General features: G+C 37.3%; 1 protein-coding gene across 7 annotated transcripts in view; it reads left to right on the forward strand.

Moving 5' to 3' along the window:
• COL11A1 (collagen type XI alpha 1 chain) overlaps positions 1-21,373 on the forward strand; it is a 260,086-nt gene that overhangs the window by 138,441 nt on the left and 100,272 nt on the right. For all 7 annotated transcript variants that reach the window (XM_077452794.1, XM_077452798.1, XM_077452796.1 and 4 more), the window contains 7 exons: positions 1,938-1,991; positions 4,840-4,884; positions 9,322-9,375; positions 10,811-10,855; positions 14,927-14,980; positions 18,057-18,101; positions 19,517-19,570. In XM_077452794.1, coding sequence (XP_077308920.1) covers positions 1,938-1,991; positions 4,840-4,884; positions 9,322-9,375; positions 10,811-10,855; positions 14,927-14,980; positions 18,057-18,101; positions 19,517-19,570 — 351 coding nt within the window. The remainder of the gene's footprint in view (positions 1-1,937; positions 1,992-4,839; positions 4,885-9,321; positions 9,376-10,810; positions 10,856-14,926; positions 14,981-18,056; positions 18,102-19,516; positions 19,571-21,373) is intronic.

The following is a 21,373-nucleotide window of genomic DNA, read 5'->3' on the forward strand; positions in this document are numbered from 1 at the left end:
TTCGTTATAACACTACTTACAAATACATAAATAGCTTATCAATCCTATTTTTGTTTTTTTTGCATGTGAAGCTGCATATACATTATTATCAACATTGTTATGGGGATATATATATGTGTGTGGTGTGTCTGCTTAAAAATACTGTTATACTGTTTAAATACAGATTTACAAGGGAAGTTTAAATTTGTGGTTTATAGGCAGTTCATGCCTTTCCAAGATAGGCACATGGTATCTTGCAATGTTTACACCTTCAACAAGTACCATTTTGTTTTTACTAATAAGGTTTTTTTTTTTTTAACTGTCTGCATCCAGGGACAATCATCTGCAGGTGATTGCTGCATGAATGATTATTGGCAAATGGCAGCAAAAAGCTGTGGGTGCTGTCAGGCTCCCATTGCTTTCAGTGGGGCTTTCCACTCACAGCTAATCACAGGGAACCCCCGCTGAGTCTGCTGCAAGTAATCGCAAAAGCCCATATTGCAAACATGAATGCGACTTTAATGAGTTTAAAATTAACATATTGTGAAAGAAAAACAGAACTTGCCAAAATTGTCCTGTTTCTGAAAATGCTGGTTACCTGGCTGTAGTGTTGATTTCATGGCTTAGAACTGAAACTTGAAACAATTATACAAATCTGTGTAATTTAAGTAAAGTCAATGTCCTTTTCTACATATATTTTCTGAGTCAGTGGCTTATAGTTTTAGAGCAAAGTAGTCTGATTGCCAGACAGCTAGCATTTTTTTTAGAAGACAGAGTACGCAGGAGTTTATTTTAAGATCTTTCTTTGATCGGGTTCTGGAAGGAGCATTGTTTTAGTGTTTAGATGCTACCTGTCCTAAACTTTAAAGGGAGCTATATGTACATCAGTTAAAAGACTGCAATGCACAAATCAGAATTTTGGAATTTTGGAAATGACTGCTGGCACTTTGACCAATAATCAATAGAGAAGCAAGAGTCCCAACAATGTCAGCCTTTTTTGTCAAAATCACGTAAAAGCACCATTTTAAAGGACATATTTTATTGAGCGACACAAAAAAGTAAGCAGTATTTCTGGTGGTTACAGGATCTTTTTGTCAAGATCAAACGTTTAATCACCAGTGGATTGCCCTAAAACAATGGCTCCCATTAAGCCTAAAACAATCAGATATTGTATCATTCTGAATGGTGAGAGGCAAGTTAGCTACTGTATAAATTTTGCATATGAAGATGTGAAATCAAGGGATCTCTACTGAGAATTAGCAGCTCTTCTAGTTAGAGCTGCTCACCCTTGCAACAACATTATTTCATCTGAAGATGCCACCATAGGTACACATAAGAGTGTGTCAGAAGCATGCCTGATATAAGAAATGGGATGCCAAATAAAAACCACACTAGGGCTTGGACCTGGAATTTTAAGTGCAGCTTAATAGGTCTGAGTATTTATTAGTAGTGGTAATAATAATAATAGTTATTATTATCATTATTTATTTACTGAACATATATTGTACAGTGCACTGATAAATGCAATGATGTGACAAGTTCCTTTGCATCAAGGATACATTCATTGAAATCATGTATACACTTAATATTATTCATTTTCTGTGTTTATATTGTCCAGGTGTGGCTATAGCCATACCATGCCAGTTTCACCTCAGGAAATGATTTTACCATAAAGTAATGCCATTCCCACATGCCATGCTCACCTGACAGCCACGCAGACTGGAAGTGTCAATGGCAGGATGGAATGCTGAAATCAGAAGGTGCATATTGTGATCAGTGTATGATTCTGCTGAAGTCTGTAGGGTTGGATGATGACCATCATATCTCTGTGGTTCTTTTTAAGAGTAAAAGCAAAGAAACGTTAATTTTATTTAGTATATTTTGTATGTTTTTTTGTTTGTTTGTTTTTTAACTATGTTTGTTGAAGGTTTTCTTCTCTATTTTGTTTGTCGTTGTAGGGTGACCGAGGTCCTCTAGGCCCACCTGGCTCACCTGGTGAAGATGGAGACAGGGTAAAACAATTTAACCATGTCCTTTTTATCTCTTTACCTCTTTGTTCATTAAACAGATTGAGCTCCTTTTCTCAATGTAGTGATTTGTAAGTAACTATGTGAGCTCTAGCACTTTTACATTTTATTTGCTTTTTATTCTACATTGGAACTACCCAGTCACCAATATTATGTTAATATTATAGCAACAATCTTTCTGATTTTTCCATCTGTATTGATTTCTTATGTCACACCTAGGCATGATAATGCAATGGACCTGTCCCTTTATATAAAGGAAATAGAACTAGGTATTTGCTGACCAATCATGGGGTGATGCACACTCAGGGTGCCATAAACTTAGGAAGTGTGGCAGCTGTCACCACAAGTAGCACAGGGAGACATATATAGAAACAATAGTAGGGACAACACCTGCTATAACCAATAAACACAAGCTGCTTGAAGAAAATGTCTAGTAAGCTACAAAAAATCCAAGCTCTCTTGATATAAAATGACCCTTACCTATTCTGCCAGTGTCAGACATCACACTGCACAGTACTGCCTCCCTTTTCATAAGAAAACTATAGAAAGCTCTTACTGCATACATTTAGTTCTTTCAACAGGTCTTATCTTTCATGTAGTCCAGAATGTTTTTTTCAATGCAGGTAAACCCATGCAATATGCTAAATGACTGAATTATTATGGATCAGAAGGAAATGTGGTCTAGAATAATTGGACACAATAATATTACATTTTTTAAGTAGGATAATCTACTTGCTGACAGTGTTTGTTGCAGCCTTAAATAATAAAGCTTCTGTATAATTACATATTTAATCCATATCTTACAGACCAAAAAAGGTTTAAAATAATGTATTTTTTATAAAATGGGATTGTTAATCTAGTGCCCAACCTCTGAGCCATTGAGAACTGAGCTAATGCCAGTATAGGGTCTTTTGACCATACAAATATATAACTTTTTAACTTGCACACTTTACCTCTATTCAGTCATCAATGAAAAGAATATCACCACCCAAAGTTTGGAACCATGCCAAGGTTTCTTTCTCAACATTGGTGATATTCTTCCAACTGATGTCTGAATAACGACAAAGATTTCCTCCTTCTAGAAGTGTGTCTTTGAACATTTTTGTATGCGTGAATTATGGAAGATGCCATCCCTCTGGTTCACTACAGAACCCTGATGACATTAGGCACTGACCTTAATGGTGATATTCTTCTAACTGATATCTGAATAACAACAAAGATTTCCTCCTCCTAGAAGTGTGTTTTTGAACATTTTTGTATGTTCAAATTACGGAAGACGCCATCCCTCTGGTTCACTACAGAACCCTGATGACAATAGGCACTAGCCTATATGCTGTGCAACTGATTAATATGATTGTACCACACAAGATGCACCACTACACCCAAGTAGATGTACCACTGAATGGTTTCAGTTCCTTTAAAGTTATTGTAAATGATCACCTTGTAAAACAACCCATTCAGTTAAAAATAGAAATGAAAGGCAAAACATTTGTATATAGATGGAAAAAGGGTATTTGCAATGTTTTTTTTTAATCTTTTTTAAAAGTGATCATGTTCCCTCTTTTCTCAGCTGCATAAGAGCTAGGGTAGGATAAGCAGCAGCACACTGATCTTCCCAGTGAAAGTCTGTGTGAAGGGGCATGTCAGGACAAGTCTGATTATTGGAAGAGAGCATAATGAGTTCCCAGCATAGCTAGAAAACTGAACACGGTGTGTTCTCCTGCTTTGTATGGTCAGTTTTTATTAGGAAAGCAGAGGGACTGGCAGAAACACCAGGGAGTTCACACAAAGAGATTTCACACAGAGAACATGATACTTTTTCATACAATTACATATGAAATGTTAGGTTTAAATATTCTTTAATGCAGGTTATAAACTTCTTTTAAGGGCCTGTAAGATTCTGAATAGCATAAAAAAAAGCAAAAGTTCACTCACATGCAAGGTGAAGAAGCTATAGGTACTATCCGAACAAAATATATAAACTGCATTCACATAAAAAATATCTTGCAGATCAATGACAAAAAAACAAGATTTGACATTAGTCATCTGTTTTAAAATCACTTAGGTGTTGACCTTCATGGGTGAAAATGTTTATGGCTAATGGTTACTGTCTACAAGTGTGTGCAGTCAATGGTTAGTCATCAGTGTGTTTAATTTCAGCACACAGTCCTATCCAATTATGATTATCCATGTTGCCAGCTGATCAGATCCTCATAAAATCTGAAATTGACTTTTTATTAAAATGTCATGTATAAAGGGCGCATACAAGCATTAACAAACAACATTATTGGTTTAAGTAGAAAATTACCCCTAACTTTATATAATTAAAAGAAACGCGGCTTCCAATGTTTTGCAATTGACCCAAAGCCTGGGCAAAGGTTACATTTTCTCTGGCAACAAAGGGCATAGAGCCTATTGATCCTTTCTGTTAAACCTGGAATGAAAGAGGAGGCTTAGTAGAGAAATAAACATGGCTGCCGTATTGTCTATACTACTGTCTATTTATAGATTTACAAACTATAGACAGAAACAGTTTCAATACTCAATCATAGACACTTTTAAATAGCTAACATATCAATTCATATTTATATAGAGAGGGTAAGAATATATCTATACAGATAACAATATGTAATCTTATCCCATCCAGCCAGCACATTAACATTAGTTCCTAGAGTTGATTCTTAAATTAGCCTTTTCTATCCATCTTGGAAAAGGTTATATACTACAACATATATTTTACAATTTGACAAACACAGGCATTCATTGCTTGTCCTGCTTTTACGTGCTGTGTGTTTAAATAACAGTAGAAACAGCTTTTTCTTTTGTGTAACAGGGAGAAGATGGAGAGGTTGGACCCAGAGGGCTGCCCGGTGAACCTGTGAGTGACACATTAATCTGTTTTACACAGAACTCTTACTTTATAGCTTCACATTTTCACAACTAACTTGGTGTAACATGCAGAAGCGTTTCTGATGGGGGGAATCATTTAAAGCTCTATTGTAACCCTTACATTGTCAAAGGTCTCACTGTTATGCTTAAAACAGCCATATAAAGAACATATGAAAATATGTGACCTGTCGGGAGAAGATAGTGATTTTTGTTAGTGGCTATAGCAGCGCTAGCAATAATTGCAACAAAATCCGGCAGGCTGGTTGTACCCAAGTTGATTGTTCAATCAACTTGGTACATTCAGCATGCCCATGCACAGTTTAAATCTTGTCCGGTTCCTGCTGAAACGGCCGATATTCAAACCATGCATGGCCTGCCTTAATGGTTTTATATAAGTCAAAGTTCAACACTTCATCACTACTGGGCAATGGTTAACCATGAATTTTGGCTTAATTTCTTGAATAAACAGTTATTTTATTAATGCAAATATACCAAGCTCACAATTAGGGATCAGAAATACCAACCACGTTCCTCAGTTCAGTGGGTTAGGGAGGGGGGATATTCCTTAATGTTATGAAATGTGTGATGTTATTACTGTACATCCAAGATGACCAAGCAATCCAACCTGTCAGTGATCTTTACAGTGATCTGGCCCTGCTGGTCAGACGCTAAGCAGACCAACAAGTTCAGCTCAGGTTGAAGCTTTTCAGAATGCGTTAAGAGTTTTGTTTTAGAGACGTTTTGGAAACAACAGTTTTTCTTTTTTTTGGTCTCTGAAAAGACCTGTTTAAATACATAAATCCAGCCATTCCGTATATTTTTCTGGAAATTACCTGTTTTTCATGAACCGATAAAAGATTTTATTTTGAGCTTTAGCTGGCACTGTGTTTTGAACTTTTTTCAACCTCTTCTGTTTGTGCACAGTGTGGACAGAAGATTGTCCTCTTGAACACAATGGGAAAATCTACTCTTATACAAAATATATGCACAAGTAGAATAGGGTGGAAGAGAAAGTGAATTATTTTGAATGGCTTTGAAATCACTTTACTCCAGCAAAGTGGCACAAAGATGAGAACTATTTAATGATGTATCTTACCAAGTTGTCTTCACCCAAGTAATAGAAAGATTCCCTTTGGAAAGTGTACACTTTGTTAGGAAAGCAATCTCCTATAATTCAGTAAATTAGGTCATAGAATGAAACAGTCCCACATTTTTTGCTGAGGCTCTGTGTTATTAATTTATTCAGTGTGTACTGAAGACCTATGCACAGGGAACTTCTGTTCTTTCTGCATGCCTATTTTGGCATGTGGCTATATCCCATTGTTCCCCTACTTAACAAATGATGTAATGAAAGATACATTTAAGCTGCCATTGCTAACCTTTCCTTCTGAAAGTGCTAGTTGACTTGCAGTAATGTTGATGCTTGCCTTCAGCAGCTTCTAAATGAATGACCTGGAACAAGTATACATATAAAATGCTGTGACTTTTCTCTAAGCTATCACTTGCTGTATGCTTGATCTATGTCTATAATAAGAAGTATAAAAGTTGGGCATAGCCATATAACTATAATTTTCAGATGGAGACCAGCTATGTTGCCATATTCTTTTTTGTGACAGGTGTGCTTAAAAAGTGATAGGAGATGACTTTGTCACCGGTCTTCGGGTCCTCAACGTGACATGCTAGCTGTGTGCAGCTGGCTGTGACTCTTTATGGCTACAAAGCTTGCTTCCCACTGTGCATGCATGAGCAGGGCTGCATTTTGTAAATGGTCCTGTAGCCTTTTAGCACATGTGACCTGTCCCAGAAGGGGAAGAGCAGATCTACTCCTTTTGGGTGAAGTTCCGATTTAACTTTCATTATGCTATGGATTAAATAAACATTCACCAGCAGAGGGCAGAATTGATAATAATTGACTTTCCCCCCTTAAGTTTCAGCAGACTTCTTATTATTGCCATTACAGACACATTTGTTTAACAGTTCCCATTATGTAGTGTGCTGCAGATCAGTTTGTGCTATTTTTTTTGACTGAGCTGCACAATATAAAAAGCTTTTAAATGGGGATTTTGGTAAGTTATCTAACTCTTTGAAGTTAAAAAAAGGTAATATCTCATCACAGGAAAGAGAAGGAGTAAAAAAATAAAATAAAATTCCGGTTATTTTCAAAGGTATATTTTCATCATTTGAATGACAGCAGTTGCTGTTATACCTTCAGATCCACTTCAAGAGATTTGACAGTAAAATTATTAAAAAAACATTTTAGGCTTGTGCAGACAGCTAGATATTTTCAATAGGTATATCAAAGCTTTTCTGACAAACTGATTAAAAGAATGTTGAGTCTAGTCACTTATGTTCACTGAGAACACCCATGGTTGTCAGCGTGTAACAAAAACAGTGAAAGATATCCCTAAAGCATGAATTCTTGACAAAGAAGATCAGAAGTACATCATCTATTGGTTAGGACCCCAAATTAGGTCCTCTTGTTCTTGTAAATTTTATTGGGAGCCATATCTCTTGGACTGCAGTCTGACAATTGAAGCTCAGGCTGCAAGGAAGTGTAGTCCTGTGGCTGCTGATGGCCAGGAAGGAGCCCGCCCACACTTCAGACAATAATATACAAGAGCTAAAGGTCCCAGGAGCCTCACATCAGAACAAGATCCACTGTGTGTGAACAAGTGCCAGTGTTAGCCTGGACCCCGCCAGGCCACATCCCCAACATGCTTTGCTCTGCCCACCAAAGTTACTTATGGGGATGAATCTAGACCTTTAGCTCTTGTCTCCAATATAAAGTACTCACCAAAACTGCATCAAGTAATTTTTATAAAATATACTGCAGTGAAATGAACAGATGTTTGCAAGTTTACATACATGTGAAAGGGAAGAGCATGCCTCCAAATAGCTAATGCTAATGACTTTGGCATTTTTCATAGGGCAAGCATGTTTTAATTTCTTTAAAAGAAAATAAGAGTATAAATTCTTTGTATTGGCCTTTTCAGTTAACTCTCTATGTGAGTCATTACATTGGATTAACCACTTTCAGACCGGACCAATTTGCTGGTCAAAGACCAGACCACTTTTTGCAATTCGGCACTGCGTTGCTTTAACTGACAATTGCGCGGTCGTGCGACGTGGCTCCCAAACAAAATTAACGTCCTTTTTTTCCCACAAATAGAGCTTTCTTTTGGTGGTATTTGATCACCCCTGCGGTTTTTATTTTTTGCGCTATAAACAAAAATAGAGCGATCATTTTGAAAAAAACGCATTATTTTTTACTTTTTGTAATAATAAATATCCCCCAAAAATATATAAAAAAACATTTTTTTCCCTCAGTTTAGGCCGATACGTATTCTTCTACATATTTTTGGTAAAAAAAATCGCAATAAGCGATTATTGATTGGTTTGCGCAAAAGTTATAGCGTTTACAAAATAGGGATAGTTTTATAGCATTTTTATTAATAATTTTTTATTATTTTTTTTTACTAGTAATGGCGGCGATCTGCGATTTTTATTGTGACTGCGACATTGTGGGGGACCCATCGGACATTTTTGACACATTTTTGGGACCATTGTCATTTATACAGTAATCACTGCTATATAAATGCAGTGATTCCTGTGTAAATGACACTGGCAGTGAAAGGGTTAACCAGTGGGTGGCAGTGTAGGGGTTAAGTGTTCCTAGGGGTGTGTTACTAACTGTGGGGGGGTTGGGCTTTCATTTAGTGTACACTGATCTCTGCTCCAATCACATGGAGCAGAGATCAGCGTCACTAGTTGCTAGGCAGAATGGAAAAATGTTGTTTATACAGCATTTCCTCCATTCGGCCGCTCCGTGAGACGATCGCGGGGATGCCCGCGGCGATCGAGTCCGCGGGTCCCGCGACCAGACTCACGGGGGTCCCGACCAGTGCGGGAGCGCGCCGCCTGCTGCGCGCTCCCGATGGCACGGCGGCAACGAATATTGGACGTACATGTACGCCAATATGCCTGCCCGTGCCATTCTGTCGACGTACATCGTCGTGCGCTGGTCGGGAAGTGGTTAAAGGAAACCTGTAATGTATTTCTAAAACTAGTGGTTGTCTTTGGATTTATTACTTACTGCTTCTCTGAGCATGAACAGGTATGCAGATTAGAAAGGCACAGTGATAAAAGAACTTCTTATCTGCATATTTGTTCTAGGCCTGTGCTTCAGAAAGTATTAAAGCCACCGCATATGCAAAACAGCCAGGCATCAAGCATTTTTAGAAGGAGAAGTCATCAATGGCAGCCAATACATTCTCCTATTACAGGGTTTCTTTAAAGCAATGGCTAGTGAGAGCTGACTCTTGGTATAAGAACCTAATACATTTATCCCTATGATATAGTTTGCAAATCTGACTACATTTGATGTATTTATGGAAAAAGTTGACTGAATATTACTTTTTTCTTTCAGGGTGAACGAGGATTGTTAGGTCCAAGAGGTCCCCCTGGCCCTCCAGGACAACATGTACGTAAATGGTTAATAAAATGGTGTTACATTGAAAATAGATTTTAACCAGTGGAGTATTCATAGATAAGATCAGAAATAAGTTGCTACTAGAGTAATGAAATGTTTTGTAGGCTAAGTATAACTACTTAAATTGTATTCAAAGGTAGACTAAAAAATAATAAACAGAGTGGCAAAAGATGAGATGTTTTGGGAGGGATAAATACGTATTGACAAAGTATTATGATAACATGTTCAAGGTTGAAGTCTTGTTAGTGATCAACTCTAAAAGAATTATATTGCAGTAGTTATATTGGAAAATAAAGGATAAAGGAGATGGACATATAGAAAATTATTCCGCAGCACTCTCCCTCCTAATGTGGGTAGGTGTACCCACATTAAGAGAGAGAGGGCTGCAAAGTAATTTTTCTTTATATCGGAACTATCCGTACTGGAGTGCAGCATTATTGATGAGTCCCATTTCCCCTCTAGTGTGTGCATCCTGCAGCCTTTACTCCCTTTGCTCACTTCTCCTCATCTACCACCCCTGTACCCTCACTCATTTATTTGTGTGTGTGTGTCCCCTCTTTTTTGTTCCTCTCCCTCCTTCTTCATTCCTCTCCACCCTCATCTGATTCAGTGATCTAACCCAACATTACACGTTTGTCCCCTCTTCCTATCACCTTGCTGTGTACTCATCAACAGTAGCAGCCCTGTTGGAATTTTATTCACCACTCAGTGATCCAGTGTCACTAGTTGCTAGAATGCAGGTGGTCGGGCCAGACAGCGCCATGCATTTTCATGGTGCAAGTGGGCTGGCTACCTACATCCTAGCAACCAATGAACACTCTGTTTGTCCTGCTCAAACCCACCAAGGACTGTGCTGCCTAGTCTCAGTGAGCAATCTACATTTATCGATACTGGAATTACATTTTTTATGTGTACCTCAACATTTCCTGGTCCATACCTCAGGTTGGGAACAAATGATATAGAGAGACTGGAGGTTGATTTGAACATAAGAGTTCAGAGATAAGGCTAAGTCAAGGGTAACATCAAGGGTAGCTTGTGAGGGGGATACAATAATTGTGCAATTGGAGGGATGCATGCTTGCAATTTGATGGTTAAGGTGAAACATAATCAGCTCAGCTTTTCTGAGCTGAAACTTAGGGTACCCTTCAGAACTCCAGAAAGAAGAGGCTGCCTGTCTAATAATTGATTGTTTGGAAAGAAAGGGACAAACCATGAATGAACTGGCAAGTACTAGCCAGAGTAATAGGAGAGAGAGGAGCATGGAAGGCAATCGGGCACAATTAAAGTAGATTTTAAAAAGACTGGTCTGATAAAATGTAACTGTACTGAAAGGCACTAAAAAAAGAATGTATGAATTATTACAGTCTATTGTGCATTAAAGCCTACATTTTTACAGTTACATATTAATTTATCTTTTATTTAACAGGGTGTTGCTGGTGTAGATGGACCCCCAGGACCCAAAGGTAACTTGGTAAGTATCTGTATTGTACAGGTAACTAGTATATTTGTAATGTATTTATGATGTATGTTGTCTAGACAGCAGTGGTGGCTGGTGTTTTTTCTTTTGGGGGGGGGGTGTGGCAACTCCCCCTCGGAGGATGGTCGGGACATCAAAGCCCCGAACTTACCCCATCTAGGAACTGGGTGGGTGAGCAGCGTGCCTGGTGGGTGGCAGCTTCATTCCTTCCTCTTCCTGTTGATCTCCCTCCTCCTCCTACTCCTAGGCATCCAATAGGATTGCCTGTCCTTTCAGCCAATCGGGAAAGAGATATCGAACCAACGCTTTCTGATTGGCAGAGAGGCAATTCTGAGTTAGAATAAGGGATATTCATTCGCTATTCTAACACACCTGGGTGGGCTCCAAGTGCAATGCTCTGCATCCGGAGCCCACCCTATTTTGGAGCCTCTGGCTCTAATCAGGTGCTTCAAAACAATCCCCCGGCGCTGTAATTGATGCGTCCAGCATCCTGAAAGAGGCTCATGAATAGGGGTTGGTGATGATAGAAAGGGGACGCAGCGCCCATGCGCCCTTAATGGATGGACTGCCCTTGCTAGACAGACAGATGAAGATAGCTGGATAGTTTTATTAGTAATTAGCATTTTGGACTTAATCCTTGACACACTGAATTCCACTGTATTATACAATAGAACTGTGCATATGCATTGTTTATTGTGAAACTTTAATGTGGCAATAGGTGTCCATAGAAAAGATAATCATAATGCCAAACAGCTGGGTTTTGAAATAGGTGAAATATCAAGATATGTAAAGTGCTGCAAAAATCATTCATTTTTGCTCCTAACTTTGAGGGGTAGAGGGAACTGACTCAGCAAAGGATTCACTTTAATTATGCAAGCTCTGTACACGATTGGGTATTCAAAGTTGCATTGCTTTTTCTGATTTGCTGAGCTGAGTAAACATGCTCTACTGCTTAGTAAAGCAACACAATTGAATCAGACCGGTGTGAAAGAGATGCATTATTTGTTATTCTCAGCCATGGTCTTCAGTTTTAGTGCAGTTCACAGACAGATTGCATTTGAACGATGCAAAGTTAAAGCTGGTCTGGTCCTGACCATTCTAAGTACAGGAAATAATATGCAGTAAAGGGTTATATTTGCAAATGTGCTTGATATTGTGTTTTTTAAAAGTACATTTATCTTTTTAAGCTTCAATATTGAATCAATCTAGCCCTTGGATTTAATGTGATTTATTTTATTTCTCATAATACTCTATACTAAACATTCTTGAATCAAGAGCTCTTGTAACAGCAATTTAATAATAATTTCAGTTGTAAAATAATACTATTTTTATAACTTAATCCTGGGCAGCAACTGTATGCTCAAAGCTGTCTAAAAGTAGTACTTATCTATATCCTCTCCAAGAAAATTGCCATTTTACATTTGCAAACATGCTCCCGTGGATGTATTGACACAAATGTAGAGTTTAATCTATGTAATAGTACAAAAAAAAAAAATCACACCCCATTTACAGTGATACTTAAATTAATTACATGAATTAAACAATGTCAGGATTGGTCACCACAGAAAAAGAACAACTTTAAGAAAACCCATTCATATACCTAAAATTTCCGTATAATACATTAAATAAAGTGGACCATCCTAATGAACTGGCTGCAGTTGAATTGACTACCTCTCAGTTCAATATGCAGTAAAAATTGGTTAAATAACCAGTTGTCATAGTAAAGTGGGGGATTAAAATGTAGCATCATCTGAAGCTTAATTTTGTTTAATTTTGTCTAATTTTAGGAGTTATTTTCTTGCTCTTAAGGACATTATGTTGTGCTTTTAATACAGATACAGTGATTTTTATATGGGTTAAACCAGCTGAGTGCTTTCATAAAAGCATGTTCCATCACAATCTAGCTTTTATTTTCTACAGTTAAATGCAACATGATTATACTTGTTAATGAAATTGCTTTACATACATCTGCCCTTCATTATTCTTCTTTGATGTCCTTAGTGTGTCTGCCCTTAGTGTGTACCTAATGGGTTGCCTTTATGAAAATTACTATAGTCCTTGTTTGTATGTTTTTGTTATATTACACGGTTGTAATGTTATAATTTTGTCTTTGTCTTTGAACTTGCAGTCTTATCTATGCCTCTTGCAGCTCAAAATTATCCTGCTGTGAGAGAAACATGGAAGCTGCCATTGACTGTACTGCTTCCTAAAATTCTAGTTGCCTGGCTCACCTACTGATCTTCTGGATTCAGTACTTGAATTATTGACCTTGAACAAATATGCTATTCAGGATACTACTACTTAAACTTATTGATCTGAGTAACAGCCAATCAGCTAGTATTTTGGAAAGGAAACTCCATATCCCTCTTATAACACCTCTTATATGTTGAAAACATTCTAATTTTCTTGATCCACAGACAGAAGAGATTCTGTCAACATATTCTCCTCCCGTCCTTCCCTAAACCCTCCTCTTTTATCCTCTCTTCTCCTGTTACTGTCTCCTCTGTCCTCTCCCCTTTTCTCCTCTCCTATGCTCTACCTTTCCATCTCCTCCTCTCCGTTTCACTTCTCTTTCCCTCTCCACTCCTTTCCCCTACTCTCCTCTTTTCTTTTCTCCTCTTCCCTTTCTTCCTCTACTTACCTGCGTTCTTGTCTCCTGTCCTCTGCCTCCCTCCTTTCTGTTCCACTCTTCACCCCTCTATTCTTCTTCTCATCTTTACCCTCCCCCTCCTATCTTTCCCTTTCCCCTCCCCCTCTGAGTTGGAAGTATTTTACAGCCTTCAGCAAGTTGGGTCAATAAAGGCTAATGGCTAGGTGTAAACAGACAGATGTCTCACTAGCAACAGTGGTTTTATGCATTTATTACTGCTAGCTAGTTACCTTGTACGTGATCCAATTCTGGTTTAATATTGCAATGCATGCTCAAAAGTGTTGAATTGTTGGTAACAATGACAACAATAAGGACCTTCCTATGGACCTTTTTAAGGTTTGGCCAGATTTTTGCACATATGTAAACTTTATTTCAAACTTCAGGGCATTCAAATAGATATTTCAGTACATATGGAAACACATAGTGAGTCACACAATCTCATTCTAAAGCTTTGCTGCATTGGGGGTGCATCATTTCCGCTACTCTACCTTAATTCCAGGGCATTATGTGAATCCGGATGCTTGTTTTTCCTTTGACATATTTAATTAAATTCATGGAAAATCCAGCAAAGGGAGTTCCATACACTCTAATGACTTTAGAGAATTTTATAGAAAAGAGCCTGGATGTTCACCAGCAAGATCTTTAATACTGTCATTAGGCAGTCTGTAAGGCAAGAAATAAAACTTTTGTCCACCTATCCTAACAGAGTGTGTGAAAACCTTACACATAATACAAGGGGTTCTTTCATTGAAACCAAAGCTGATTACTGCAAATCATAGCTCACAGGGGATCCCTAAATATAAAAAAATGAAACATGAAAATTAATCTAAAGACTCGATTAACAAAAGAATATATGTTATAAGGGTGGGTTATCGTGGTGTATAACAAACCCAAAAACAGATATAATATATAGATGACTTTAAAATGTACCTTATTATCTGGGATATTAAATATTAATAAGCAAATTTCTACATTTGCAAGGCTTAAGTAGGATAGCAATACATTAATACTAAGTATATACCCAACTGTAAATAACAGTTTGGTTCAAAATGCAATTTCACTATATTTTAAATACTCCTATTAACACATCAATCTAACTTTACATAGAATGGCTGTATTGTTAAACACTGGTTATGTTTATGAAATCTGTCATGAACAAAGAATTTAGAGAAGAAAATCTAAATTAACTAATTAAAAGATAAATTTCTTCATCAATATTTCTCAACTAATTGCAGTAATGCTATGCAGTGTTTTTCTAATGATTTGTTAATGGTTGACTTAGTACTTTTCTGCTTAAATTATTTTTATGGATGAATTCCCTTTGCTATATAAAAATCTTATCATGCCTTTACAAAATGTATATCTTCATTGATCTATTTATAACTTCCTTGTCGTGTCATGTTCTTTTTCTTTAGGGTCCTCAAGGAGAACCTGGCCCAGGTGGTCAACAAGGAATTCCAGGGACTCAGGTGAGTGTAATATAAGTAGAGTTGAAGGCATTACCTGAGAGATTCTTATTGAATCTGTCACAATACTTATATGCAAATCTTTAAAAGTATTAGGTGTCATACTGTATAATATTCTATGTACAAACAGGGACAACACTTTCTGGGAATAAATTAAATTGCTCCATTATGTAATTACACATCCAGCCACATTAAGCAGGCCTTGTTCTGATTTGTTATGAACATTTTTCAACAATGTTTCATCTATTACTAGACTCTATTCAAACATAAAGTGATTGTAACCCCTATTAATGAAACCTGGGCACATATCTGTAGTGTTTACTTATCTCTCTCCAAAATCCTGAGTCTTTCTGCTGCTCTGTTCCTCTGTTATCAGCATGATAAACTGACAAGCTCTTCGACACAAGAGATAAAAGCAGCTGTGTCAGGGATGGAACTTAGAGATAGATAAGCAGAGCCTGTCTATTCAGACTGCAGCTCTGCAAGTTTCTTCATTCAACTGCCTATGTGGAGGGGGTACCTTTGCTCCATTCGGCTCTCACACATTGTATGCCCAGACTCCACACTCACTGCTGAAACAGAAAGAAAGATTTGTAACACGATGTGCACTTTCTAAAGAATGTAGAAAGCCGATATACATGTAAAACTTATGTAACTTCATTGCTGTGTATTATCTGAGGCTACTCACTTCACTGGTTATACAGTAGGAGAGGGTTTGCATCAGCTTTAAAGTAGTTGTTAAAGGCTAGACAAATTTCCCTATATTTCTATCACTCCCTCATCCCCTTACACTTACCTGAGTCCTATCTTCAGCCAGTGTTGTGTTTATCTGAGCAGCTCTCTCCTCTCTCTTTGCTCACAGAGGTAGCAGCGGAAGCCATTGGCTCCTGCTGCTGTCAATCAAATTCTGTGAGCAGAGATCAAGGTGTGGGGCTGAACCACACTGTCTGTGTCTATAAATGCAGGCAGCCTGGCATGAGCCCACAGGTGGGCCCCCAAAGGAAGGAACTTCCTATGGGGGCGCACTGAGAAGAGGAGGAGCCGAGAGTGCCAGCGAGGGGCCCCAAAAAAAGGGCTCCTCTTTGCAAAACTATTGCACAGAGGAGGTAAGCGTAACTTTTTTTTTATGTGAAGCTTTACAATCACAGGCAAATATTAGGAGGCACAAATAATGTAGTCCTGTAATAAATTATACATCATTAAATGTATTTATTTGAACATGCAAGCAGTGTAAGTACCTGAATTTGATTTGCTATTGGACTCTTGTAGTCTACATTACAGTCTGTACAGCAGAGCTAAGAGAGGTGGATGGAGAAGCAACAGTACAAAGAGTCAATCGGGTGTACAGCAGTGCAAGGAGAATTCTGATAGGAGAAATGAGCTCATTGGTGTGCTGCTTCTCCTTTTACTGTCCAGTCACAGGATTGGGGTGAGGAGTGATCTGTAAGTGAATGTCAAAATTCAGCAGAAAGATCTGGTCCTCTGCCCTACTGGATGGACTGTGCTGTGTGGCAGAGCAATGTAAACTACAGAAATGGATACATAGAGATACAAATGTTTTGGCCAGGAAAACAGCTATCATTTACAGTATGTATCTGATCTGTATATTTAGCTGTTTCTCTGGAGTGTAGCTTTAATTTTATTAATATATTTCATATAGTTTGCATACTTCATTACTTTTAGGAGACACCAGGGCTCTTTACTTTTACTAAACCTTTTTTTTAAAAGAGACAAAATGTGACCTTCATATGTTGAGAACGATTGTGTTCAGCTTCAGGAAAAGAAGGCTTCAGCTTTAGGAAGCTTTAGAGGTTTGCATGGTAGAAATGAGGAAAGAACAAATTGAAACACAACCATTTCACTAACCTGGTCAAATCTACTACAAAAAAAAAAAAAAGCTATTTGCATCCATTTTGCTGATTTTAGAACCTCTGTTGTATTTTTACTGTTATTTTGGGCTCTGTTAGAGAGATTCGCCCTCAATGCTACAGTGACAGTGATAACACCCCACCAGACAGGAACTGAGGGAAAAACTGCAACAGGAACAAAGAAATACATGCAATTCAAAGATAATAGAAGAACCATTTAGCTAGACATACAAACATAACAATTTAAAGCTAAATCTCTATCACCCTACAAAACCCCATACTACCCCCCCCCATACATCAGAAGGGAGGTAATAGAGGGGGACACATACCTTATTACTTGGTCCTACAGCAGCCTGTGCACTTCTTTGCACCTGATACAGCCCTAGAATGTGAGTGGGCTCTCAATGTCATTGTGTACAATGCAAGATCAGGGGTGGCTGGGTTGCATGAGAAGACATTAGTAAAGGTGCATGCAGTCACATGACCAAAGAAGACAATTTTCTTTGTGATATTGGTTAAAAATATCAAAACTGGCACGAAAGAAGCCTGTGGGCTAGAGCTGTAAGGAAAATTTTCTGTTTAACCCATTCATTTCCTATAGAGTCTAAACAAAATTGCAATTATAGAGCTAATTCCATATAGCAAAGAAGAATTTGAGTACTGCATTAATCCACAGCAACTAGCAACAGAAAATTGTAATTTGGTTGATTTCAATCACTGCATTGCACACCATTAATGTTCTTTGGGATAAAACTGTGTATTTTATCTTAAAGAATACATCAATATGTGGATATAGACAACATTCAAATAAATAACAATTTGAAATATCAGACCTGAAAGATTAACAGTCATTTTTAACAGCCATATATTGTTTGATATATGTATTTATGCAGAACAATAAAAAATGTCAGCATATAAAAGGTCTCGAAATAGGATTTATTTTAGTAATTGATTTATTAATGAGCGGTAATAAAATGTTTCCATGTAGAGACAAATTTATCAAGCAAATTTCATTACTTAGAGAGCACCTTCCCAGTGTGGAGACCTCTAGAGTAAATGTGAGAATAATGATGGTTTATACAGCTGACTTCTGGCTGCTGAGTGTGGCTTCAGGAATGCGGCACAGTGTGGCTATGTTATGAAGTGCAGGTCTGTTCTCAGCTCAAAGTGATGAATGAGATCCTGATATATAATGTTTTCTTTCTTTGCAGGGTCTTCCTGGTCCACAAGGCCCCATTGGTCCCCCTGGTGACAAGGTAGGGTCAGAGCCTGGTCTGTTTATCTAAACTGGGAAACCAAACATTAAGACATGAATGGAAATAATTTTTACTTATATTCATTAACAAATGTGGAGAAAATATGCACTACATGATATTATATACACAAAGCATAAATACATGCTATCAATGCTGTCAATGCATTAGTTCATTCACTAATATTATAGTACAATCTACAAAAGGGATTGTGTTTCTTGTTATTTAGAACAATTGTCTGAAAATATGTATAATGAGTAGATGTATAATGAGACTAATTCATATCATATCACAAACTGTATGTGAACATGGAATATTAACCAATACTATCAATCAATACTATCAAATAGAGGTAAAAAATTGGAGCTTTGTGAGACCTTAAAACATATTATATACAAAAAGGTTATTTTAAGGATAAGGATGAAGTAAGGCATGGCATAGGGTCTGTGTTTGCATACTTTGATGAGGGTTTGTGAGCCCTAGGTAGAGTAAGAATAGGATTTTTTAATAATTCTATTTTTTGTAAAAAAAAAAAATATTCCCTGTTAAAAACAAATACATATTTAAATGTAAACTTGTCCATAGTTCCACTAGGTGTACTTGCTTAAAATTAGTTTACATTAGGTCATATTATTATTTTATGCATGGGAAATTTTGTTTCCAAGGGACTGATCAATCATTTAATAAAAAATAAAAAAATAAAAAATAAAACCTTTCCACCCTGGCATCCTTTTAAACGGATCAGAGCACCCAGTGGATGGGAATTGCTTGCAATCTTGTGACGATTGCCACAGAAGTTGGTAGAGCTGCTTCTTGATCTGTAGTTGGACCGAGCTCTGTCTATGACATCTCAGTCTTTGTGCTAAGAGAGCATGGGGAGCACATAAGCAAATAAACAACAGCCACATATGTGCAGGGTGTGAGCATTAAAGTCCACCCTTTTGCCATAGCACATATGTTTTGGGCGGTCATGAAGGGGTTAGGAATCAATGTTGGGTAAACAAATAATTTTGGGTTAATGACCATGTGGCAGTTAGCACACATAAAAAAAGTTAAAGGAATGGTTGTCGCAGCATCAGAGTTTGTCAAAATGTGTAGGTACCATTACTCTAAAAGAGAAAATTAATGACAATGTTTCCTTGGAATAAAATAGAAATGGGTGTTAGGAACTTCCCTGGGCATTAGAAATTGCTATTATGTTCTACTACTTTAGTAAATCAACCCCAGTGTCACAATTCGATTACCTTTTTAACAAACAAGAAAAAATTGTTAGCTCTGGTTTTGTAATGCATGTGTTTTTTTGATATAATAATTATTTCTTGATTAGTCTTTATTGCAATTTTTTTGCATCTATTGAGTATACCTTCAATGTGATATGTAAGATGTCTTTAATGAAATCTATGTGCCTTCATTTGTAGGGTCCTCATGGAAAGCCTGGTCTGCCTGGATTACCTGGATCTGATGGCCCCCCAGTAAGTAAATACGAAAATATTGACCATTTTTATTTTTTGCAGTGGAACATAATCAGACAGTAGGGAGATTTCTCAAACCCCTTGTCTCTAACAAAGTCTTGCTTTTATTTGTTGTTTGCACTAAGAAGGTATTACCCTCAATCCAATTCCATTCCTATTCACAAAAACATTGATTTCTGTTATCTCTTTAAATGGAGAGAACTATTGGGTAAGCTTCATATACCAAACTCTGACTGAACGAGGTGGAAGGTATGATGTCACTGTCCACCTCTCCACCTTACACAACACAGAGTATGATTTGCATTATTTGAGAAAATGAATTTGCCTGAATGGCCCCCGTACCAAGCAGGCAATTTTTTTTTGTGTTCACAATGCAGCAGGGCTACCCCTCGCCACATGACCCCAAAGTTAGTAGAGATTACTGATGTAGCAATGTCTACTGCAGTAAGTTACAGGGCTCTCACAGGTATGGTATATATACACAGTTACAAGCTGGACCAATGTAACAGAGTAAAATATCCATACCCAGAAATTTTCTTGCATTTTTGAGAAATGACTTTTATCTACAATATACATTTTGCCTTTTTTAAAGATTTGTAGAACACAATCCTTTAGAGAAACATTTTTCGATTTGAATGCGTATTTTATTAAACCTAATTTCCCACTTTGATTTTATGAATGTTGCATTTTGTTTTTAATGTCAGAAAGTAATCAAAGGACAATGAACAAAAATGCACAGTGATGAATATAATATTAGCAATGAGTTTATTGACCTTTTTTCTGAATCAAGCCCAGTTGCTTTATCTGTTTTATGGGTTAATCATAAACAATCTAAGAACCATTACATTAATATAGCCAACCAATATAGACAACATTAATATAGCCAGAATCTCGAAACGAGCAATATAATTTTTTCTGTGGAATTTTCTGATTTGTCATAAAAAGTCTCCATGGAGAGATAAATGTAGTGTGTACTGAGCTGGAGTTACCGCACTTCAGTTAGCTCAGTACTCAGCAAGTTAACATAATTTTAATACTTCATTTAATATAAATCTTTAACTGTAATGTTTTCATTCTATAATGGCGAACATGGGGCATCTAAATTTTAAAAGAAATTTAAAGTTATACTCCAGTCAAAATAAAAAATAAGAATTACAATGCACATGGGGAACATACTCTAGCTGCTCAGGACTTTTTGAACAAGGCAGTTTAGTGCACCGGTCCATCTTAGTGTCTTCTGTTTACAACCTGGTGTTTCCTGGTGGAAACCCCTTTTGCTTGCCTGTAAAAAACAGAGGTGTTTTCAAATACACCCACAGCAAGCTCATTATTGTCTTTCACATATGTATGGACCAATGTATTAAGAGTAACCATCAATGGCAATACAATCTGACTTGGATGTTTAAAACTAGTTGGAGATATAGCAAAGAGAAAGGAACCTGCACAGAATATGTTTTAAAAACAGACTCACCATCATGGAAGTAGCGCTGTGAATTTTATTTCCAATGGATAACAGATAATCAGATTAGTTAAAATTAAAGGTGAACTCCAGCCTTACCTTCAAGCTAGTCATAGATTATTCAAAATGTTTTGAATTGCAATACATCTATGGCCATTCCCCCTTGAAAGAAGTTGATCAAACACTTGACTTATGTCAAACAGGACTGATGGGGAAACTTTCATTCCTTCAGAAGCTGCAGCCAATCAGCTGCAGTGCTGATTAGTGTATTCTGACAGCAGAGGAGTCCCTGCTGTCGAATACAATACCACAGTGGAGAAGATTCTACCATCCACCTCGATTGT

This window comes from Lithobates pipiens, unplaced genomic scaffold (assembly GCF_037356315.1).
Source record: "Lithobates pipiens isolate NorthernLeopardFrog02 unplaced genomic scaffold, aLitPip1_a1.2 Scaffold_23, whole genome shotgun sequence".
NCBI classification, from domain to species: domain Eukaryota; kingdom Metazoa; phylum Chordata; class Amphibia; order Anura; family Ranidae; genus Lithobates; species Lithobates pipiens.